Source organism: Taudactylus pleione, unplaced genomic scaffold, assembly GCF_031769625.1.
Source record: "Taudactylus pleione unplaced genomic scaffold, aTauple2 ptg000758l, whole genome shotgun sequence".
NCBI classification, from domain to species: domain Eukaryota; kingdom Metazoa; phylum Chordata; class Amphibia; order Anura; family Myobatrachidae; genus Taudactylus; species Taudactylus pleione.
In genome coordinates this window covers 5,487,679-5,508,830 of record NW_028285160.1, presented here as the reverse complement: position 1 = coordinate 5,508,830, position 21,152 = coordinate 5,487,679, and the positions used below count along the sequence as shown (strand labels likewise).

The 21,152-nt window shown below is 45.4% G+C and overlaps 1 protein-coding gene across 2 annotated transcripts in view; it reads left to right on the top strand.

Moving 5' to 3' along the window:
* HDAC9 (histone deacetylase 9) overlaps positions 1-21,152 on the top strand; it is an 805,652-nt gene that overhangs the window by 635,911 nt on the left and 148,589 nt on the right. For both annotated transcript variants that reach the window (XM_088457369.1, XM_088457370.1), the window contains 2 exons: positions 15,377-15,578; positions 18,095-18,309. In XM_088457369.1, the coding sequence (XP_088313495.1) occupies positions 15,377-15,578; positions 18,095-18,309 (417 nt within the window). The remainder of the gene's footprint in view (positions 1-15,376; positions 15,579-18,094; positions 18,310-21,152) is intronic.

The following is a 21,152-nucleotide window of genomic DNA, read 5'->3' as shown; positions in this document are numbered from 1 at the left end:
GATCACTGCCCTATGCGCGGCTTGCGCACCGTCAGCCCACTGCCGTAAGGAGAGCACTCGCTGTGCTACCACCGTGAAGCGAGCTGCCATGCTTGTGGCCACGAGCTAACGGTGGCTCGCGGGTGACGGGTTGGCGACTGCGGCTATAAACAATAGACAAAGTTATTAATTTAAATAGAGAAGCACTTAACTCAAACATTACCATGAAATTCCCAAATTAAGCCTCAGATGTATGGCCTGGGCATCAAGCCAGAACATTCATGGGGTATGACCGAAAAGCGTAAATCTCACAATCAGACTTTGGGAGTATCGGCTTTCCGTTACTTCCTGCTGAGGTAACTTTACGCAAGATCTATGCTGGGAGGGAACTAATACTTGTACAAAGTGTGATGATGTTAGGGTTACTTGCTTTATAAAATGAGATATGCACTGTGCTACTGTCATGTCACATGTAAATCACATCTTATTATGATTTGCACTTGTCATTCATCCAGTTTCTCTCCCTGTAACATATCTCCAGTAAAATTACAGTATATATTTTTTTAAAAAGTGGTTAGAAATGGCATATTGCCACTGTAACGAATACGTAGCACTTCTCAACATAAATACAGTTTTACTTAAACATTATACAATGTATCGGATATATTGTAACAAAACAATACAAATGAGAAGCATCAATACTGTATAGTACACACAGTAATAAGTGAAAACACGGGAGTGATAAGGGAGTTACTTGCTATCCAGGTCCAAAACTCATGTAACTCATATTAAATGAAGCACTTAACTTTTGTACTATTTTTTTTTTCTGGCTATTAAAAATATTCTTCAAGCGACTTTCGTCAGGATATTGGCCCTCATTCAGAGGCAGTCGCAAGAAGCAAGTGCTCGCTCTGAATGTGGGTGGCCGCTTGTGGTTTAAAGTGCGGCCTCCTGGTCGCTAGCTAAGCTGTGGGTTACCACCCACAGCTTTAGCGACCGAACAGGTTGATGGTCGCGATGGTCAAGACCATCGTGAGCATCGGGGCTTGCGACGAGACCCTAAGGTCTAAACATCGACCCGGTTGCGAGCGCTCAGCGCTTGCGACCGGGTCTGGATGAGGGCCATTATTTGGAGCATTAGACGGTGTTGTGTTTAGCCATTTGTACTAACGATATTGAAATTGAACCCCTATATACCCCTACCTGTACCTTCTAAAATCCTACCTATAAACCGCTAAGGATGATGCTAATTTGCGTACGCAGTCATACAGTAAATAAAAGACTCCAGACTTGGAACGTGTGGTTCCGAAGCACAAAGTATTATTCAAGTAAAAAGTACAGTCAGTTACACGCTATTGATCCAAACACAATTAGACGCAAAGGAAATATACAGACCCCAAGTACAGTATACATACGCAGCGCTTCCGGACCAGATGATAGGCATCAGCAAGAAACCCCGTCGTCATTCAGCATTCAGCAAGAAGACTAAAAACCCAGTGTTTGAGCACACATATTTATACCCCGCCAGAATAGACCGGACAATAGAGAAGTTTGTTGCTGATGTCATTGGTTCCCAGGGAGGAAGCATCTGTTACAGAGAGTTTAACAGGATTTTTCAAATAGACTCACCCAGCCTCTAACAACTGGGGGTCTCTGCCCTCCCGCCCCCATACAAAATCCTAACAGTTATATATATTTTGTTGCTTGAAGTCTCTGCGGTCCATAAGTTGAGAATGCATGATGCGATCTCCACACCGATAGTACCGGAATTCTGTTGAAAGAGTACGCATCAGTACGAAACCAAACACGGCTTTCTTAGCATGTATAAAACCCTAGTTATCAAATATCTTTATTTCACAGCATTTATACCGACTGAACCAACTTAAATCTTATACTTTAAAGCTTATTAAACCTTATGTGTGAATATGTAATGTGTGAGTATGCGGGGTTTGATATAAGGACGCTAGTTAACTTGGGGCAGATGCGTGCGCATAAAGCTAATAAAACAGCGATTTCATACAAAGTCTTATGCATTCTCTAATATGCGACTAGTTAACAGCGCAATTGTGCGTATTAATGTGTGTATGAGAAATGGTGAAAGATGAAATCGCATGTTGCTAATAGTAATATCGCTACATGTACTAAAGTGTAAGTTTATCTAAAATGGCGCTTAGGCGGCCATTCGCAAAATGGCGTCTTGCGATCTCAGTTTCTAAAATGGCGTCTTGCGGCCAGTCGCAAGATGGCGTCGCTGCGATACAATTTTAAACTGGTCTTGTCTCAGTCAATTATCCAGCTTGTACAGTACCCATCAAATGGTTGGAGCATGATTGCTCTGCAGAAGCCGATTCCTTTAACACCCACAACAAGCATCTGTACTTTGTTGAATTGTTGCTTGTTGAACACATTCTGCAATCTATTACTATACATGACATGTAATTCCTGCTTCTTTTGTGGACTACAGACTGAATAGAAGATGTTTGCAGCCAGAAATCTTTCAATCACTTTATTCTCTGTCAGCCAGTAATCTTTCAATCTTTTCTTTTTATCCCCTAACCAAAAGCCTTGCCATTTTCTCTTTCCCAGTTATATACACCACTTTCCCCTTTGTTATCTTATTGTAATATTGTACATTAAGTAACTGCACTCATACCAATCCCTGTATAGTGCAAAAATCTGTGACCTAGGTAAAAGGCCAGCCATTATTTTTCTTCTCAGCTCACCACTTTGTAATAACACCAGTCAGTCTTCAGGCTTAGGGCTTGATTCAGACACGCTCGCTAGGAAGCGTTCACTCGTAGCCAGGGCCGGTTCTCCCGTTACGCATGGTACGCAGCTGCATAAGGCGCCACATAGTGAAGGGCGCCTCAGCTGCGTACCATGCGGGCCGCGGTGCAGACTGTGTCTCTGTGACACGGCTGCACCGCGTGTGTAGCGCTGACCAGACGGAGTTCGGTCAGCGCTACACAGCACAAACACACAGCCGCCGGAGCCGGCAGCTGTGTGTTTTCTTTAGCAGCTGATGAGAGTCTGACAGACTCTCATCGGCTGCTGCTCCCACTGCCGGAGCCGGACATCTTCCGGCTCCCGTAGTGGGAATGGGAGTGACGCGTCACTCCCATGACGCGTCACTCCCATAATGCAAAGCGGCGGACGGAGTAGCTGATCTCGGCGGCGGGACCAGGAGCGGGTGTCAGGTAAGTGTTTTTTTTTTTTTTTTAATTATGTCTCTACTGCGGGGTGACAGATTACTACTGGGGGCAATACAAGTGGGGGGGGACTACTGGGAGCACTACAGAGGTGGAATACTACTGGGGGCACTACAAGGGGGGGGATACTACTGGGGACACTACAAGGGGGGGAATACTACTGGGGGCACTACAAGGGGGGGACTACTGGGAGCACTACAGGGGGGAATAATACTGGGGGCACTACAGGGGGGCAAATACTACTGGGGGCACTACAAGGGGGGAAATACTACTGGGGGCACTACAAGGGGAGGGATACTACTGGGGGCACTACAAGGGGGGGCAATACTACTGGGGGCACTACAAGGGGGGAATACTACTGGGGGCACTACAAGGGGGGGAAATACTACTGGGGGAACTACAAGGGGGGGAGAATACTACTGGGGGCACTACAAGGGGGGAGAATACTACTGGGGGCACTACAAGGGGAGGAATACTACCAGGGCCGGCCCTAGCCCAAATTTTTTGTTAAGCGAGTATTTTTTTGGTGCCCCCCCTATGCAGTGCCCCTTTTACAGTGCCCCCGGTAGCGGTCCCCCCAGTGCAGTGCCCCTTGTGCCCCCAGTAGTAAGCCCCTTATATAGTGCCCCAGTAGTACTCCCCCCCCCCCCATGCAGTGCCCCCAGTAGTGGTACCTCCCTATGCAGTGCCCATTATATAGTGCTCCTAGTTATAGTCCCCCCTCTTGTAGTGCCCCCAGTAGTTGCCCCCCTTGTAGTGCCCCCAGTAGTATTTCCCCCCCTTGTAGTGCCCCCAGTAGTATTTCCCCCCCCTTGTAGTGCCCCCAGTAGTATTCTCCCCCTTGTAGTGCCCCCAGTAGTATTCCCCCCTTGTAGTGCCCCCAGTAGTATTCCTCCCCTTGTAGTGCCCCCAGTAGTATTCTCCCCCCTTGTGCCCCCAGTAGTATTCTCCCCCCCTTGTAGTTCCCCCAGTAGTATTTCCCCCCCTTGTAGTGCCCCCAGTAGTCCCCCCCTTGTAGTGCTCCCGTAGTCCCCCCCCCTTGTAGTGCCCCCAGTAGTATTCCCCCCTTGTAGTGCCCCCAGTAGTCCCCCAACTTGTAGTGCCCCAGTAGTATTGCCCCCTTTGTAGTGGCCCCAGTAGTATTCCCCCCCTTGTAGTGCCCCCAGTAGTATTCCACCCCTGTAGTGCTCCCAGTAGTCCCCCCCCCCACTTGTAGTGCCCCAGTAGTAATCCGCCACCCCGCAGTAGAGACATAATAAAAAATAAAAAAAAAACACTTACCTGACACCCGCTCCTTGCCCCGCCGCTGAGATCAGCTCCTCCGTCCGCCGCTTTGCATTATGGGAGTGACGCGTCATGGGAGTGACTCGTCACTCCCATTACCCACTGCTGGAGCCGGAAGATGTCCGGCTCCGGCAGTGGGAGCAGCAGCCGATGAGTCTGTCAGACTCTCATCAGCTGCTAAAACAAACACACAGCTGCCGGCTCCGGCGGCTGTGTGTTTGTGCTGTGTAGTGCTGACCGAACTCCGTCCGGTCAGCGCTACACACGCGGTGCAGCCGTGTCACAGAGACACAGTCTGCACCGCGGCCCGCATGGTACGCAGCTGAGGCGCCCTTCACTATGTGGCGCCTTACGCAGCTGCGTACCATGCGTAACGGGAGAACCGGCCTTGAATACTACTGGGGAAACTACAAGGGGGGGGGGGATACTACTGGGGGCACTACAAGGGGGGAATACTACTGGGGGCACTACAAGGGGGGCTACTACTGGGGGCACTACAAGAGGGGGGACTATTACTAGGGGCACTATATAATGGGCACTGCATAGGGAGGTACCACTACTGGGGGCACTGCATGGGGGGAGTACTACTGGGGCACTATATAAGGGGCTTACTACTGGGGGCACAAGGGGCACTGCACTGGGGGGACCACTACCGGGGGCACTGTAAAAGGGGCACTGCATAGGGGGAGGGCGACAAAAAAATACTCGCTTACCAAAAAATTTGGGCTAGGGCCAGCCCTGCTCGTAGCTGGCTGATTTTCGCATTGTGCACATGCGTACGCATCGCAATGCGCATGCGCAAACCAGTGCGAGAGATCGGGAAGCGTTCGCTTGCCGAGCATAGACAGCCCAACAGAGTGAGTGACAGGAGAAGCCATTTGTGGGTGGTGGCAGGGGCTCTCCATTAAAAATGGGGGAGTAGAGGTGCGAACGCAGGCGTGCCTGAGCATCTTAACGCCGTTCCAGAGGCGTGCATAATTAACAGGCAGCGTCATAGTACACGTCACCTGGTTGAATTTTACATTGAAGTGCTCGCAGTGCTTGCGGTAGGGTATAGTCAATCTCAAGTGCTGCATTCGCTTCCAATGGTATCCTATGTACTGATGGTTGCATACACTTCCTGGAGATGACGTGCGCAAGAGGACATCTTAAGACAGGCTGATGAGGCGTCTACATATACAAAGCGATCGCATGCCAAGACTTAGTGGGTGTGCTTATGCCTTGCCATGCGATCGCCTGCCATGCCGTCACTTTTTGCATACGCTGGGAGCGAGCGTACGCATCTAGCGAGCGGGTCTGAATCGAGCCCAGAGACCTGTGCACGTTTACCAAGAACTGGTGATACCAATCAAGTGTATGTAATTTAATCATAGTCTCGTATGTTCTTGCTACCGAATGCAAACGACCAGAGTTCATGGGGAGTTGTGCGCTAATGTTTGATTGTAATGTGCAAATTTGTATGCACATGCAATGCGTAAATATGCAAATGTGGCAGCCGCAGAGAGTTGTATTGAGATGCCCACCTGCGGCTTTGCTAATCCAAGCATCTGCATAAAGCGTTGCAGCATCTGTGTACAAAATCGCAGCATCGGTCACAGATCATTAGATTATTGCAGTCCTGAGTATGCCTATGCTCCCGCAGAAAGGCCGTGGGAATTGAGACACTGGAGCCATATGCCTTGCATACAGGATTGCAGTCGCAGGATGTGACATGCCCCCAAAACAGCCGCGACACATCTTCTTTCCTTGCCGCCACTCCCCGTTACCGCCTCCAAACCCTCCCTGACTCCCAATCACACTGCGAATAAATAGTTGCTGCGAGCAACTATGGTAATGTACTTTGACGCATGCGCATTGCACGAAAGTACCGGCATTGCGTAGAACTCTGACCCGGAGATCACTAACAGTGTGTGGTTTACTGCATATTTAGGTGTGAAAGTAATGATTTTGAGACACTGTTTCCTACTAAACCCATTGGCCTTCACTGGTCACCCTATTCCTCCAGGTGCTGTGCTACGTTTACCTTTGGAGACATTTTGGTGTAAAGTAACAGCGTTTCAGTAAAAATGCTGTCCATCAGTAAATGTGATAATACGGTCAGTAAAACTAAATGTATTATAAATATTGGCCACCCTGCTTCTGCCACATGTATTGGTGCCACGGGAAGCAGTCGGGAAGGTAACGGTCGAAATCCCGACAGCCAGCTTCCCGACTGTCTAATCCCGGCAAGGTACTAATGACAGGCGTCAAAATCCTGACGCATGTCATTAGACATATGCCAGAAGCCCAACATCCGGCTTACCGATCAAAGGTAAACTGGGTGTGGACAGCCGAGGGGGGGGGGGGAGAGGGTTAGGTTAGGGGCTCCTGGGGGGGGCTTAGGGTTAGGCACCCCTCCGGGAGTTTAGGGTTAGGCTAGGGAAAGGGGGGGTTAGAGTTAGGCACCCCCGGGGGGAGGTAAGGGTTAGGCATCGGGGAAGGGGGGGTTAGATTTAGGCACTTAGACGGCGGTTTGGGTTAGGCACTTGGGGGGGGGAGGTTAGGCACCCCTAAGGGAGGGTTAGGGGGTAGAATAGGGTTAGTTAATTATCATTATTATCCTTTCTTTATATAGCGCCACAAGGGTTCCGCAGCGCCTTACAAAGTACTAAAACAAAGTACAGAAACAGTTGAACAGAACAAGAAAACAGTGACATACAGTACAGGACAAGTACATGGCATATATACATTGCTGCAACAGTAGCAGGGTGTCAAGAGATAGGTGCTGTTGTAAGGAGTATAGAGTAGATAATATAAGTAAAGGAAGAAAACTCACATGAAAGAAGAGGTCCCTGCTCGTGAGAGCTTACATTCTAAAGGGGAGGGGCAGACAGACAGGGGTGACACAGATGGGGCGGACAGAGGGTTAGGATGACAGATGGGTGGATTCCTATTTTACAGTATGTGAGGAAGTCATTTGGATTATGATTTACACCACTGACATTCTACTTTACATGACAGTATTTGTAGGCGTGTGTGGAAAGCCAAGGTTGTTATTTCAGTTTACGTGAAGTTTGATGGGTAGCTGAAGCCATTTCATCAAGGGCTATTTAAAGAGTTTGGTTAAGGTCTGAACCAGCAGTCTCAGGTAAATGTAGAAATTGGTGAAAGTGGTTGTTGTAAAGAGATGTTCAGATGTAAAATAATGATAAGTCGTGATTGAGTGTGGATTCCATAAGGCACATGTATTGATTTGGAGGGTAATGGACACGAGAGGTTTGCAGGATACTTATTCCATAGTAAATCCGCTGTATGTGTGTGAGGCCTGGATTTGGTGATATGTAACCAGCTAATAAAATCAGGAGGATAGAGAAGTAGATATAGTTGTAGGTGGTGTGTAAAAGTTTTTAAAGTGACAGTTAATACTTACCTTTTGTAGCTTCGGGATTTTCACCTCTGCGGCCGGCGGTAAATCATACTGATTCCGGTGCCACAAACCTTCCACCATGGTTCCTTGCCATCTCTCGAGCCTTGTGGAGTCAGTAGACCTATTCACCTCCATCGTACAGCCACCATATGAAGCAATTGTACATATACAGCAACTGGGAATAATGCCTAGCCCCGCTCGCTGTAATTGTAAAGGTCCCCATACACGGTGCGATGTGCGCCCAGCAATTCAATCCACGATCCGACGGGCGACATATCGGGCTGTCCCCACACACAGAGCGATTCGGTGCCCCAACCCCCCAATATGCCGCCTCCCCCCCATAGACCTGCATGAGATTGTCGGTCGATTCTCCAGATCTCTTGTGCATGCAGAAAGATCTAGAGTAGCGATGGACGACCCCACAGGAGCATGCAGCGAACGATATCATGCCCACACACAGAACGATATAGCTGCGATATCGTTCCAGTCCGTCAAATTGGTTGCTATATAGCTCCGTGTGTGGGTGCCTTAAAGTATCTGATTTACACAGGTTACAATCTTATAATCTATATCTATATAATAAAATGGCCTAAACAAAAGAAAGTGCTGTAAACCATAAATCCCAATCAGATATGAGCTTTCATTAGTCACTCCTCCCTTAACTGCAAAAAGCTGGCATCTGATTGGATGCTATGTAATTGCTCGCTGTGTTGTCTCATTTTCATTCCTATTGGTGATGTTAAGTACATGAGAGTACCATAATTATAATGATAATTTACTGTCTAAGGTGCCTATTTATCATACCTAACCTTTCTCTGGAGGTAATTAGGTTTAGAACTGGTTTTACCTAATTACCGGAGGAATTCATCATTCCTCCTCCCTATAACTATCTATTCCGAAAAACTGTCATTTTTGCGATGACAGCTTCTTAGGAAATAGATAGTTCTCCCTCTCTACACTGCATCACCGCAGCTGGAATCCGTGCTGTGCATGCGCTGTTACATCTGTAAAACCAGCGCATGTGTAGCACTACCTACAGCTGCGGTAATTTTGTGTCCCCCCCAACCCCCCCTCCACTCACCTCTCCCCCGTCCCCGCACTTACCTGCCCGCTGCAGCGCCTCCAGCTCCGGAGGGTGGTCTGACACGTGTTCTCCCAGCTGACCACAGTAGTTTAGAAAAAAAAAAAAAAAAAAGTTTTTTTTTATTTTCTAAACTTTATTGTGTTCTGCTGGGAGAACACTTGTCAGACCACCCTCCGTAGCCAGAGGACGGACCAGAGCGCTGGAGGAAGACGCCGGGGGACCTGCACATGATGACACAGGTAAGTGTCACCTGCTATTCGCCACCTCACAGTGACGGATAGTAACTCAATCAAATTCCGATAATACATAGTTTTCGGAATTTGATAAATACCATAATTTCCATATCCCCATACTAATGTATGGGGAGAGTGGAAATTAACACAGGGGGACTTAACCAGGAGATATCAGTGATATCTCCTATGTTAAGTCTCTTCATGAATACTAAAATAACATTAATTAAGGAAAATGGCCTTAAAAACGTTATTTTAGTGTTGATGAATAGGCCCCTATGATATCCAAGAAAACCTTTCATTAAGTAGATATATTTTATTCTGTTAGTAAAGGAGATATTTCTCCAATGCAAAGAAAGACAGGTCACACTACTAGACAAATGGGCTACAAGGCAGTATGGACAAGTAGTCCGAGGACTGAGACAGGTCATAAAGAGGTGAGAGCAGCAATCACATATCTGTACAGAGAGGGAGCAGAGCAGAGAATATATCACAGGCCGAACCAGGCATCCAGCATTTAACCTTTCATATGTCAGTGTGGGTAATCTGCAAGAAAAAAACACAGATGTGCAATTATGATGTGCTAATTAAAATTCCTTTCTCACCAAGCGATTGAGATATGTTCCGTGGTGTAACACATTATAGCACCTCAAGTAACACTTTAGAATGAGATGAATATTAGTTTATAGAGACCACAAAACACAAGAAACGCATTACTTTCCATACCTGTGTAGTAGAGGCCTGTGCAACCTTTGTATGCAGCCTTTTTACTGCAGATCTTGTTGTCGTGCGTACTTTAACTCATTAGGGGAACTCTAACCTAGATCCCCAGGTGAGGCTAATGCCAGGCAAGAGATTGCTTTAGATTAGACTTGCATACAAGGAGATAACATTATATTATAGCAGATAGTGATTATAAATACTGCATAGCTTATTCTGACGCTGCTATAACACTCACTCATCTGCTATTTATCAGAACTGCTTCTATAATGTTGCTATCACAGACTGTATACATGCATACAGTAATTTATACTACATTTTTATCCTTATATTATTATTTTAAACATTTTATTTATTTTTACATTGTGTTTTATTTTTACATTGTGTTTTATTTTTACATTTTACCAAAAGCAAAAAATAAATAAATACATTTCTAGTGTCATCCTTTGAAATGACTCAAGTGATGTAAATACTGTAATGTCAAAGATGAGAACATGTCTTCTTGTTCAGAGTCAGCAAATACAGTCAGGTCCATAAATATTGGGACATTGACAGAATTTTCATATTTTGTCCTCTATTCACCACCACAATGGCTTTGAAATGAAACAAACAAGATGTGATTTAACTGCAGACTTTCAGATTTAATTTGAGGGTAATTACATCCAAATCAGGTGAACGGTGTAGGAATTACAACGGTTTCTATATGTGCCTCCCACTTTTTAAGGGGCCAAAAGTAATGGGACAAACTAAACAATCCTAAATCTAACTTTCACTTTTTAATACTTTGTTGCAAATCCTTTGCAGGCAATTACAGCCTGAAGTCTGGAACACATAGACATCACCAGATGCTGGGTTTCATCCCTGGTGATGCTCTGCCAGGCCTCTACTGCAAATGTATTCAGTTTCTGCTTGTTCTTGGGGCATTTTCCCTTCAGTTTTGTCTTCATCAAGTGAAATGCATTCTCAATCGGATTCAGGTCAGGGGATTGACTTGGCCATTGCATAACATTCCACTTTTTAGCCTTAAAAAACTCTTTGGTTGCTTTTGCAGTATGCTTCGGGTCATTGTCCATCTGCACTGTTAAGCGCCATCCAATGAGTTCTGAAGCATTTGACTGAATATGAGCATATAATATTGCCGGAACACTTCAGAATTCATTCTGCTGCTTTTGTCAGCAGTCACATCATCAATAAATACAAGGGAACCAGTTCCATTGGCAGCCATACATGCCCACGCCATGACACTACCACCACCATGCTTCACTGATGAGGTGGTATGTTTTGGATCATGAGCAGTTCCTTTCCTTCTCTTCTCTTCCCATCACTCTGGTACAAGTTGAACTTTGTCTCATCTGTCAATAGGATGTTGTTCCAGAACTGTAATGGCTTTTTTAGATGTTGTTTGGCAAACTCTAATCTGGTCTTCCTGTTTTTGTGGCTCATCAATGGTTTGCATCTTGTGGTGAACCCTCTATATTCACTCTTGTGAAGTCTTCTCTTGATCGTTGACTTTGACACATATACATGTACCTCCTGGAGAGTGTTCTTGATTTGGCCAACTGTTGTGAAGGAGTTTTTCTTCACCAGGGAAATAATTATTTTGTCATCCACCACAGTTGTTTTCCGTGGTCTTCCGGGTCTTTTGGTGTTGCTGAGCTCTCCGTTGCGTTCTTTCTTTTTAAGAATGTTCCAAACTGTTGATTTGGCCACACCTAATGTTTTTGCTATCTCTCTGATGGGTTTGTTTTGATTTTTCAGCCTAATGATGGCTTGCTTCACTGATAGTGACAGCTCTTTGGATCTCATATTGAGAGTTTACAGCAACTGATTCCAAATGCAAATGTCACACCTAGAATCAACTCCAGACCTTTTACCTGCTTAATTGATAATGAAATAACGAGGGAATAGCCCACACCTGTCCATGAAATAGCTTTTGAGTTGATAGTCCCATTACTTTTGGCCCCTTAAAAAGTTGGAAGCACATATAGAAACCATTGTAATTCCTACACCATTCACCTGATTTGGATGTAATTACCCTCAAATTAAATCTGAAAGTCTGCAGTTAAATCACATCTTGTTTGTTTCATTTCAAAGCCATTGTGGTGGTGAATAGAGGCCAAAATCTGAAAATTCTGTCAATGTCCCAATATTTATGGACCTGACTGTATCCTCAAAATTATTATCTTCACCTAGGAGCTGATTCTGCATCAGATGGGTCTCTGTGCATAGACACAAACAGCGAGCTTTTGTATACAGCGCATGGGCAGATTCCAATTTACACATTTTTGTGTATGTCCCGCATACGAAACTCAGATGCACCTGCCTTTCCATGAAAGTGGGTATTTTAAGGTAGCATCATTCGAGTGCATGGAACCGCTGTGACTTGTAGAAGTGCCATGGGGGCAGGGGCGCAGAGAGGGGGGGGAGCGGGTACAGTTTACCCGGGCCCGGGCTTCCAGAGGGGCCCGGCGGGGGCCCGGGTCTGGCGCGGCCCCCCCTCACTTCCTCCCTCCCTCCCTCTGCAGCAGCCCAGCACACAGCGTGTGCTGGGCTGCAGCGGGAGATTGCTTGCGGCTGCTAAGTAGCAGCCACAGCAATCTCCTATGCCTGAATGGGGGAGCGATCACACTGATCGCACCCCCCCACTGGCTTTGCGCCGGGCTGAGGGGCTCACAGCGCCCCCTCCCATGCGCGCAACGCCGCTTCGCGGCGCTGCAAAACTATTTTTTTTTCAAGGGGGCGTGGCCACGCCTTCTGAAATTAGGCCACGCCCCCTCTTTACCGGGGCCCCGCGTGGCTCTCTACGCCCCTGCATGGGGGTGTTGTAGTGCCGTGGGGTGTTATAGTGCCATGGGGGGTGTTGTAATGCCATGGGGGTGTTGTGGCACTTCAACACCCCCATGGCACTATAACACCCCCATAACTTTAAGTACAGTATTAAGTGTATGAAAAGCTCAGTGTGATTCTGGGTCATGTACAGGTGGAAGGGAAGCCCATTTCTGACGAATCTCCTGCACCTGTGCAGTCACTCACAGCTATGCATACTGCAATGATACTTATATTTAAATTATATGCTGATTGCTATAGCAAGAGTGAATGAATATTTAATGCATTGGGTCAAAAATATTTGTTCGTCTGTATCAGTACATTCTGCTGAAGCTTTATTAGAGATATTTCAGAAATAAATCTCCCTCCAACTATCATGGCCGCAGAGGTTCCTATCACTCGGGTGATGCCATCAGTGTCAGCTCGTGCTCTCCTATGATGCCCTGACCTGGATTTCAAATGTAAGGTGACTGTTAATGTGGCTCAGCAGCTTTCACCATGTCCATCTACAGGAGATACAGGGGTCTATTTACTAAGCTTTGTTAGGAGATAAAGTGAACAGTGATAAGGTACCAGCCAATCAGCTCCCAACTGCCATGTCACAGGCTGTGTTTGAAAAATTGGCTGGTACCTTACCACCGTTCACTTTATCTCCTAACTAAGCTTAGTAAATAGACCCCACAGTAAGTTAAGATCGCCCCAGACCGCGTGTTTCCTGTGCAACTAAGGCCCATGTCCTGGTTTGGTGAAAGGGGGCATATCTGATATTTAAACAATATTAGTGGAAATCTTTCATACTTTAAGTACAATATTAAGTGGGGAGATGTATAAAATCTTACAAAGGGGACAAGTGTAGAAGTTACCCATAGCAACCAACCAGCTGCTAGCTACCATTTATCTAGTACATTCTATAAAATGATAGGTAGAATCTAATTGGTTGAAACTTCACCACTCTTCCTCTTTAAACGGTTTGTTACATCTCCGCCCAAGGATGCAGCTTCCCAAACATCTGTAAATACTGACGTCTTTCTCCAGGTTCTCTGATGCCTTATGTCGGAGCTGAAACACACAGCGTAATAAGAAAAGTATTTATGGTTTGTACAGCATGAGCATTTTTCTGCTAATTAAAATAGCTTTTCTCAGAAAAATGCCAAACAGACCTTTTCATGTGGGATGCGGGATGCGGGATGCGGGATGCAAATCCTGAAACAGCTTTGTGCAATAGTACTATAGATGCTCCTTGAAAGAAGCTGCTTGTGTTTTATGGTCCACTATTAGTAATGTCCGTTATATTAGACGTTAATGTTATTGAAGCACAATAGATTGGTTAGGTGGGCATACCAGTTGTGTCTCTGCGCATTCATTGAGTTTCATGGGATGTAAACCTCTATTCTGCATCATGCAAAGGACTGACAGAGAAAGGACTTAAATTAAAATCACATTTTGCCAAGAGTATCTTCATGTACAGCCCTAGTTAGCATACTAGGTAACAGAAAGACAACAAAATATGTTCACGGAAAAGACTCATGCCTAGTTTAATATAGTTTGTTTAATAAGATAGCATTAACAATTATTTTTATTTTTCAGTCATGAAAAAGTTGTACGGTCATCCCATCTATTGTCATCCATTTATTATTTATTAACATTTATATATGTAGCACCAGCATATTCTGTTGGCTTTAAAAATGGGGTCAAAGTATTTTCATTATTTTACTTTTAGTCTCAACTAAGTATGACAGACGATTATTTTATCTAGGGCACATGTTCTCAAACTCGGTCCTCAGGACCCCAAACAGTGCATGTTTTCTAGGTCTCCTCACAGAATCAAAAAGAAGAAATTAGCTCCACCTGTGGATCTTTTAAACTGTGTCAGCCAGTAATGAATACACCTGTGCTCCTGCTGGGTGACCTTGAAAAATGTGAACTGTGTGGGGTTCCGAGGACCGAGTTTGAGAACCAATGATCTAGGAGCTAGGCAATATATACTGTATTGGCCCATGATCCCTTGGTTGCAATCTTCAGACTGGAATTCAGAGACATACAGTACTCCAACTAGAGGGATGCAGTGATGCTAAAGTACTTATGTTAATGAGACCTAAACAGCCCCATTGGTACTGTGAAAGTTAGAATCAATTAATCTCATTCCAAGTATGATAATCAAAAAGGTGTTAATACATGAGATAGCATCTCAATTTACTATAGTAGTAGTCATTGCATACATAAAAAAAATCTCTTATTTGCTAGTATATGGATTATCGGCACAACAATCACACGTCAGCTACTGTATGTACCAAAAGACAATGGAGAAGACTATTAGGAGGATTTAATAAAATAGCTTTTGCTATCCAGCTTCCAATGACAATAATAGTGCTGTATAAATAATTACAAAACTTGTAATAAAATGCTAAAATGTTAAGGTTGTATTTTTATGATAGCAGACACTGCCTTATTGATCTTTCTTTAGCTAGTGGCTTCTTTTCTGCCCTGTGATTCAGTCTCGAGTCTAAGGATTATCAGTATGCTTTGATGTATACTTCCTAAGAGAAAATCGTGTATTCATTGATGGTAACAAGCTGGATTCTTGTGTCTTAACAAGCACGTAATGGGATTAGAATCACTTTCTGATTTTGTGTTACAGGCCTCATCTTCATTTAAAGAAAAACAAAAGTATGAGCCTCAGGCCCCCAGGCAGGGGGTGTCACTGCCCGGGCAGTACGGAGGAACCCTGCCTGTATCATCTCACACATCCCTGGAGGGCAAGACCAACAGCAGCCATCAAGCCTTACTGCAACACTTACTGCTGAAAGAACAGATGCGCCAACAAAAGATCTTAGCTACAGGTACAGATAGAGTCACTGAAACAGTCTCTGCTATTTCATATCTCGGTCTCTGTTATAAAAAAAATTGCCCTGAGAGGGGCAAATGCTGAGTTGAAAGTGCGCCTGTTTGCGGAGCGTATCTTGCACGTACCAAAGTATGGGTGATGCACGGTCATACACATTTCAATTGCATCTCCACTTACGACTGGAGAGGTGTAACAAGCAGGACATTCTCATATAGTGGCCTATTTATCAAATAATATTTGTGGGATATTCCCGGAAAACACCTGTCTTTGGGGGATACTCGCAAATATTAAGGAATGTATGAAGTAGGGCCCGCAGCTATTTATTTGCTGGGGTCCCACCATTAATAACAGCAGCTGCAGCCACCATAGGTTTCTGTCAGTTTTACCAAGCTCCGGAGCTTGGCTCCAATAGTATAACGCCATCTCCAGATGGCGTTACCCTATAGTAACCTATGGGCTAACCCTCTCCGGCAATGGCCACCGCCATTCGGAGCCCCTGTCCCTTCATGTGATTTTAATACATTAAGGCAAATGTATCGTAAGCTTGCGAGCAGGGCCCTTTTACCTTTATGTCTGTCTATTAAGATTGCTTCCAGTTGTAAAGCGCAATGGAATAGGCTGCGCTATATAAGAAACTGTTACTAAATAAATAAGATGTGAATTTCTTATTGCCGGGAATAGTGTCAATAATAAATTCTAGTTATTGGGTCTGAAACCCTATAATTGGTAAATATACCCCAAAGGCAGAGTTCAGTGAGGGTGTGTTGGCGGAACCGTGTGCTATAGACATAGATATGCCTGTCCGCAGCTGTATATTTTGCACCTAATATAGGTGAGCCCTCCTGTGCTCGGTGCTCTAGTGCTGCTGTCACACAAGCAGGACAGTCCGGCTCATGCTTGCAGATAGCAGCAGATGGATCACTGATTTTAAGTCCCTTAGTAATAATCAGCTTTCACTATAATTGCAAACAGCTGTGTATCACATCACACCTTTATTAGCAGTGATACTTGGGGCCGTATTCAATTGCAGGCGAAAAGCCGTTCTTGACAAAAACATTTCCTGTCGGAAACTTTCCGCCCAATTCAACTGCAATGACTTTTCACCTAAGCAGAAAGTCAATGCATTCAGATAGGCGAATAGATTTGCTTCTGAATGGAGGCGGAAAAAAGTGCAGTTTTGGGGTGCAAAGTTGCGGGAATCCCTGTGCTGTGTTAGGACAGTTCCCCAAAGGTAAACTGCGTAAAAAAAGTAGAACACCCCCCAAAAGCACTTTAGTTTTGGGGGCGAAAAAGTGTAAAGTTGGGGGACAAACATAAAAACTAGCGAAAATAGACTCCAGGGGGGTCCCCAAGTATGCCCCAGGTGTTTTTTTCTTTGCAGGTGTTTGCTACAGGTGGTTTTTCCATAATATTTAAAACTTCACTTTAGCAACTTTTAAATATGCTAGCCCCCATTTTCAGGTACCCCAAATTTGCTGGGACTAGTTATTTTGAAGAAATATATTGCTAAATGCTATTCTTCACCCCATATGCAAATACGTTAAATAGCACCTATTGAGACCATTTAAGTACCCCAAATACCTTCAGCCAGGGGCAGAACTATGGGGGACAATGGAGGCGCCTGCCACTGGGCTCCAGCTCTGAGGGGCACCTCCTCCATCGTCCACAACATATACACCCTACTTAGGGCTTTAACTATGTACCCAGAGTGTACGGTCACGGCCGCCCAATACACTGTACCCCTTCCCAGCACCTGAGAAGCCACCATACACTAGTGGACAGGTCCATCTCAGACCATCAGCTGCTGCCTTTGTATATCTACAGCCTGTATGCATGCGAATTGCTACATTACAGTGTCAGCGTCTGTGATGGGGGCACCAAATTATAACTTGCCTCCGGGCATCTGGGATGAACTTACGCCACTGCCTTCAGCAGGGCTATTCGGGGGTATCCATAGTGATTCCCCCATGTCAGTGCATCTTTTGAGGGGTGTCAGGCTGAAGTCCCAAATCTAACAGGACTTTTCGCCGATCTAAGTTTCGCCGGGATGCTTTCTCACGTCCTTTGCAATTGAATAGGGCGATTCGCGGGGACGAACGCAATACTTTTCCGGAGGCAAAACTGGCGATAACGGCGAAAAGTCCGGCATACAAAAAATCCGGGACTTTTCACCGACAATTGAATATGGCCTTGGTGTTAAGAATAATGTAATTGAGAAATAACCCCTATGTAGTGCCTCTTTTGTTATGATGATAATTAATAATTTTATTAATAATAATAATAATAATAATAATATTCTTTAAAAGCAAAACACCACTGTATTACTCATTATTATTATTGTTATTATTATTATTATAAACACTATTATATTCTGCTACTGCTTATGTAATAATGTTGTTTGTACTATTCTTTTATATAGCAACATCATGCACAGCTCTCTATAATCATAGATGTATGCTTTACGCTTATGAAATATATAGTCACTATTTTTCTTTTCTGCTGATCCTTCAGGTGGCGCTCCACTTCTTCAGTCCTCTCTAGTATCTAAAGATAGAGTTTCACCAGCCGGGAGGGTGGCTCACAAACTGCCTCGCCACCGGCCCCTGCACAGAACGCAGTCTGCGCCCCTTCCTCAGAACACGCTGGCTCAGCTCGTCATTCAGCAGCAGCACCAGCAGTTCCTGGAGAAGCAAAAACAGTATCAGCAGCAAATTCAGATGAACAAAGTGAGCAGGTTTATACATATGTATATGTTGGTTTATTTGGATATCAATATTGTATTTTGTAATGCAATGTACATGTGCCCATTCTCTCATAGTTACATTAAATCAATTGTACACAAGCAACGCATGCGTGCACACTTAATATGGCTGCGGCCGTAAGGCATATATAACTTCAGATTATGCATGTTACAGATGTGTCCTGTGCGAGCGGATACACGCACTGCGTTCGCATCCCCGACTCCATAGGTTGTATGGTACGATCACAGTGCACGCCATAGTGTACCGTAGTGGGGATGCAGTTAGGAAGCCGAAGGTCGAAATGCCGATCGCCGGCTTCCCGACTGTCTAAACCCGGCAGGGGTCTAATGACAGGCGTCAAAATCCCGATGCCTGTCATTTTACCTACGCCAGGAGCCTGACGCCCGGCATACCGATTGAAGATAAGCCAGGCGGCGTTCGCGGACAGCCGTGTGGGGGGGAGGGTTTGGTAAGGGGCTCCCGGGAGGGGTCGGGACTTAGGGTTAGGCTAGGGGAAGGGGGAGTTAGGGTTAGGCACCCCCTGGGGGAGGTTAAGGTTAGGCACCCGCCCAGGAGACTTAGGTTTAGGCTGCGGGGAAGGGGGTTCAGGTTACGGTTAGGCACCCCCTGGGGGAGGTTAGGGTTAGGCACCCGTCTGGGAGACTTAAGTTTAGGCTGCGGGGAAAGGGAGGTTACGGTTAGGCACCCCTAAGGGAGGGTTGGGGGGAGTAGGTTAGTAAATATAGAAAATACTTACCTGTCGGGATTTTCACTGCCGGTGTTCCAGCGTCGGGATTCGATACCGATCCCCTGTAGTGTACGATGCTGCGGGTAACCACATGGCACGATGCGTGCGCACTTTTGTAGCACGATCAGCAAGGATGTAAGAGGATACATCTGTACTTGTATAAAAGAAATTGTGCCCATGATACTTTAGTCAGGGCAGCCATGGGAATTGTCAGGCCATTGAATGAAGGGGGTGTGGCCATGTTATTAACGTCTTGTTCAACTGGTGGCGCCCCCAAGGGCACAAGGTCAAAGGGGCATCAACATCTTTGACACCTGACTCTAGCTTGTGGTGTGTCTGGAGAGGCACCTTACTGCCTGGTGATGCATTCCTAGGATGTGCCCAGAGCACAGAAGTACCCAACTACACCACCGTTGTGTGGCATGCCGCTGAAGAGAGACTGACCATACCATGTTGAAGATATGGCTGCACCTCTTTCGGATGAAACAGCAGATACATTGGGACATTATATATATAGTGCTGCTGAACAAATGTATATATATATATTTTGTAGAAGGTGTATAGACCGGCGCACTGGTTAGAGTGATTAGAAACGTATTGCACTGTTTGTGCAATAAATGTGTTTCAATACAGAGTGAAATCCATATAGTGCTAGCACGTGTGACACTTTGATCCCTCTGGTGGAGGTGGCAGCAGTCTTCCCAGGTTCCTGAACGGCAATCGGGGTAAATAGGATCTGGAAGTGGAATTGGGAAAAGGCATGCGCCTAGTAGTGTAGTATTTAAAACAACAATGTACGTGCTCAAAATATAATGTGCGTACCAAATAATAAATCTTTAAGGCTTATCTGTGATTCTTTCACTGGGATTCCATATGGTGGGGTAGGTATGGTCCTCCAAAAGATCAGGAAAACCTTCATAGAAGAGGCTCCAACAGAGCCAGATAGAATACAGATATAGTGTAGTATTTTTGTTTACAAGCAGCGCATATAATTCAATATATAGTGTGTACCAGAAAGATACTTGAACAACTGCATATAGTATTGTGTACTCTGATAACTCCTCTAGGATCCCATGGAGGCCCCCATAGTCCGCATACAGATGGATACGGTTAGCCTCAAACAAGCAGAAAATGACCCTTGTCACAGGTGTGCTTTTTCACAAAAGGGGATTTTAATCACATTTACAGGGATACAGAGTATACAGGGGTTAACAAAACATAAAAGTTAGAGATAGTAAAAATGCTTATCTGCAATGTACTCAGCAGAGTGGAGAGACACTGGAGCAAGGTCCCATATAGTGCTGCTGCACAAATGTATTTAAATATATATAGTAGAAATTGTCCGGCACTCAGGACAATAAGTTATCGGACGGGTGCATCTTAACAAGTAAATGTATAGACAAGATTCCTTTTTGGCTTGGGTATACCCCCAGCACGATAAAAGGACAAGCGGCACTCCAATGAATTAAAAAAATCAATATATGATGATGTCGAGCATCTAAATATATATTGATTTTTTGTCTTTCATCAGAGTGCCGCTTGTCCTTTTATCGTGCTGGGGGTATACCCAAGCCAAAAAGGAATCTTGTCTATATATATATATATATATATATATATATAATCTATATCTATATTAGGGGTGAGCGGGTTTGGATTTCTGAAATCCGAACCCCCCCGAGCCCCCCCGATCCGAGTCCGATCCGAGTCAGGCTCGACTTTTCCCGCCTGACTCGGATCTGAAATCGAGGCAAAACGTCATCATCCCGCCTTCCGAGTCTCGCGGGTTTTGGATCCTATATAAGGTACCCGCGTCGGCGCCATTTTCTCACTCGGCTGTGGACAGTGAAGAGGGAGGGTGGGAGTTAGGGCTGGCTGGGCTGTGTAGTGTAGTGTAGTGTAGTGCTGCTGTTGTCCACTACTTCAAAGTCCATAGGGGCTGGCTGTGTTGTGCTGTGCAGCTGTTGTTAATAGGGGCTGTGTCCACTACTTCAAAGTCCATAGGGGCTGGCTGGACTGTGTTGTGCAGTCAGTTGTCCATAGGGGCTCCGAAGTCCTGTGCAGTGTCCCAGTCCTAAAGGGG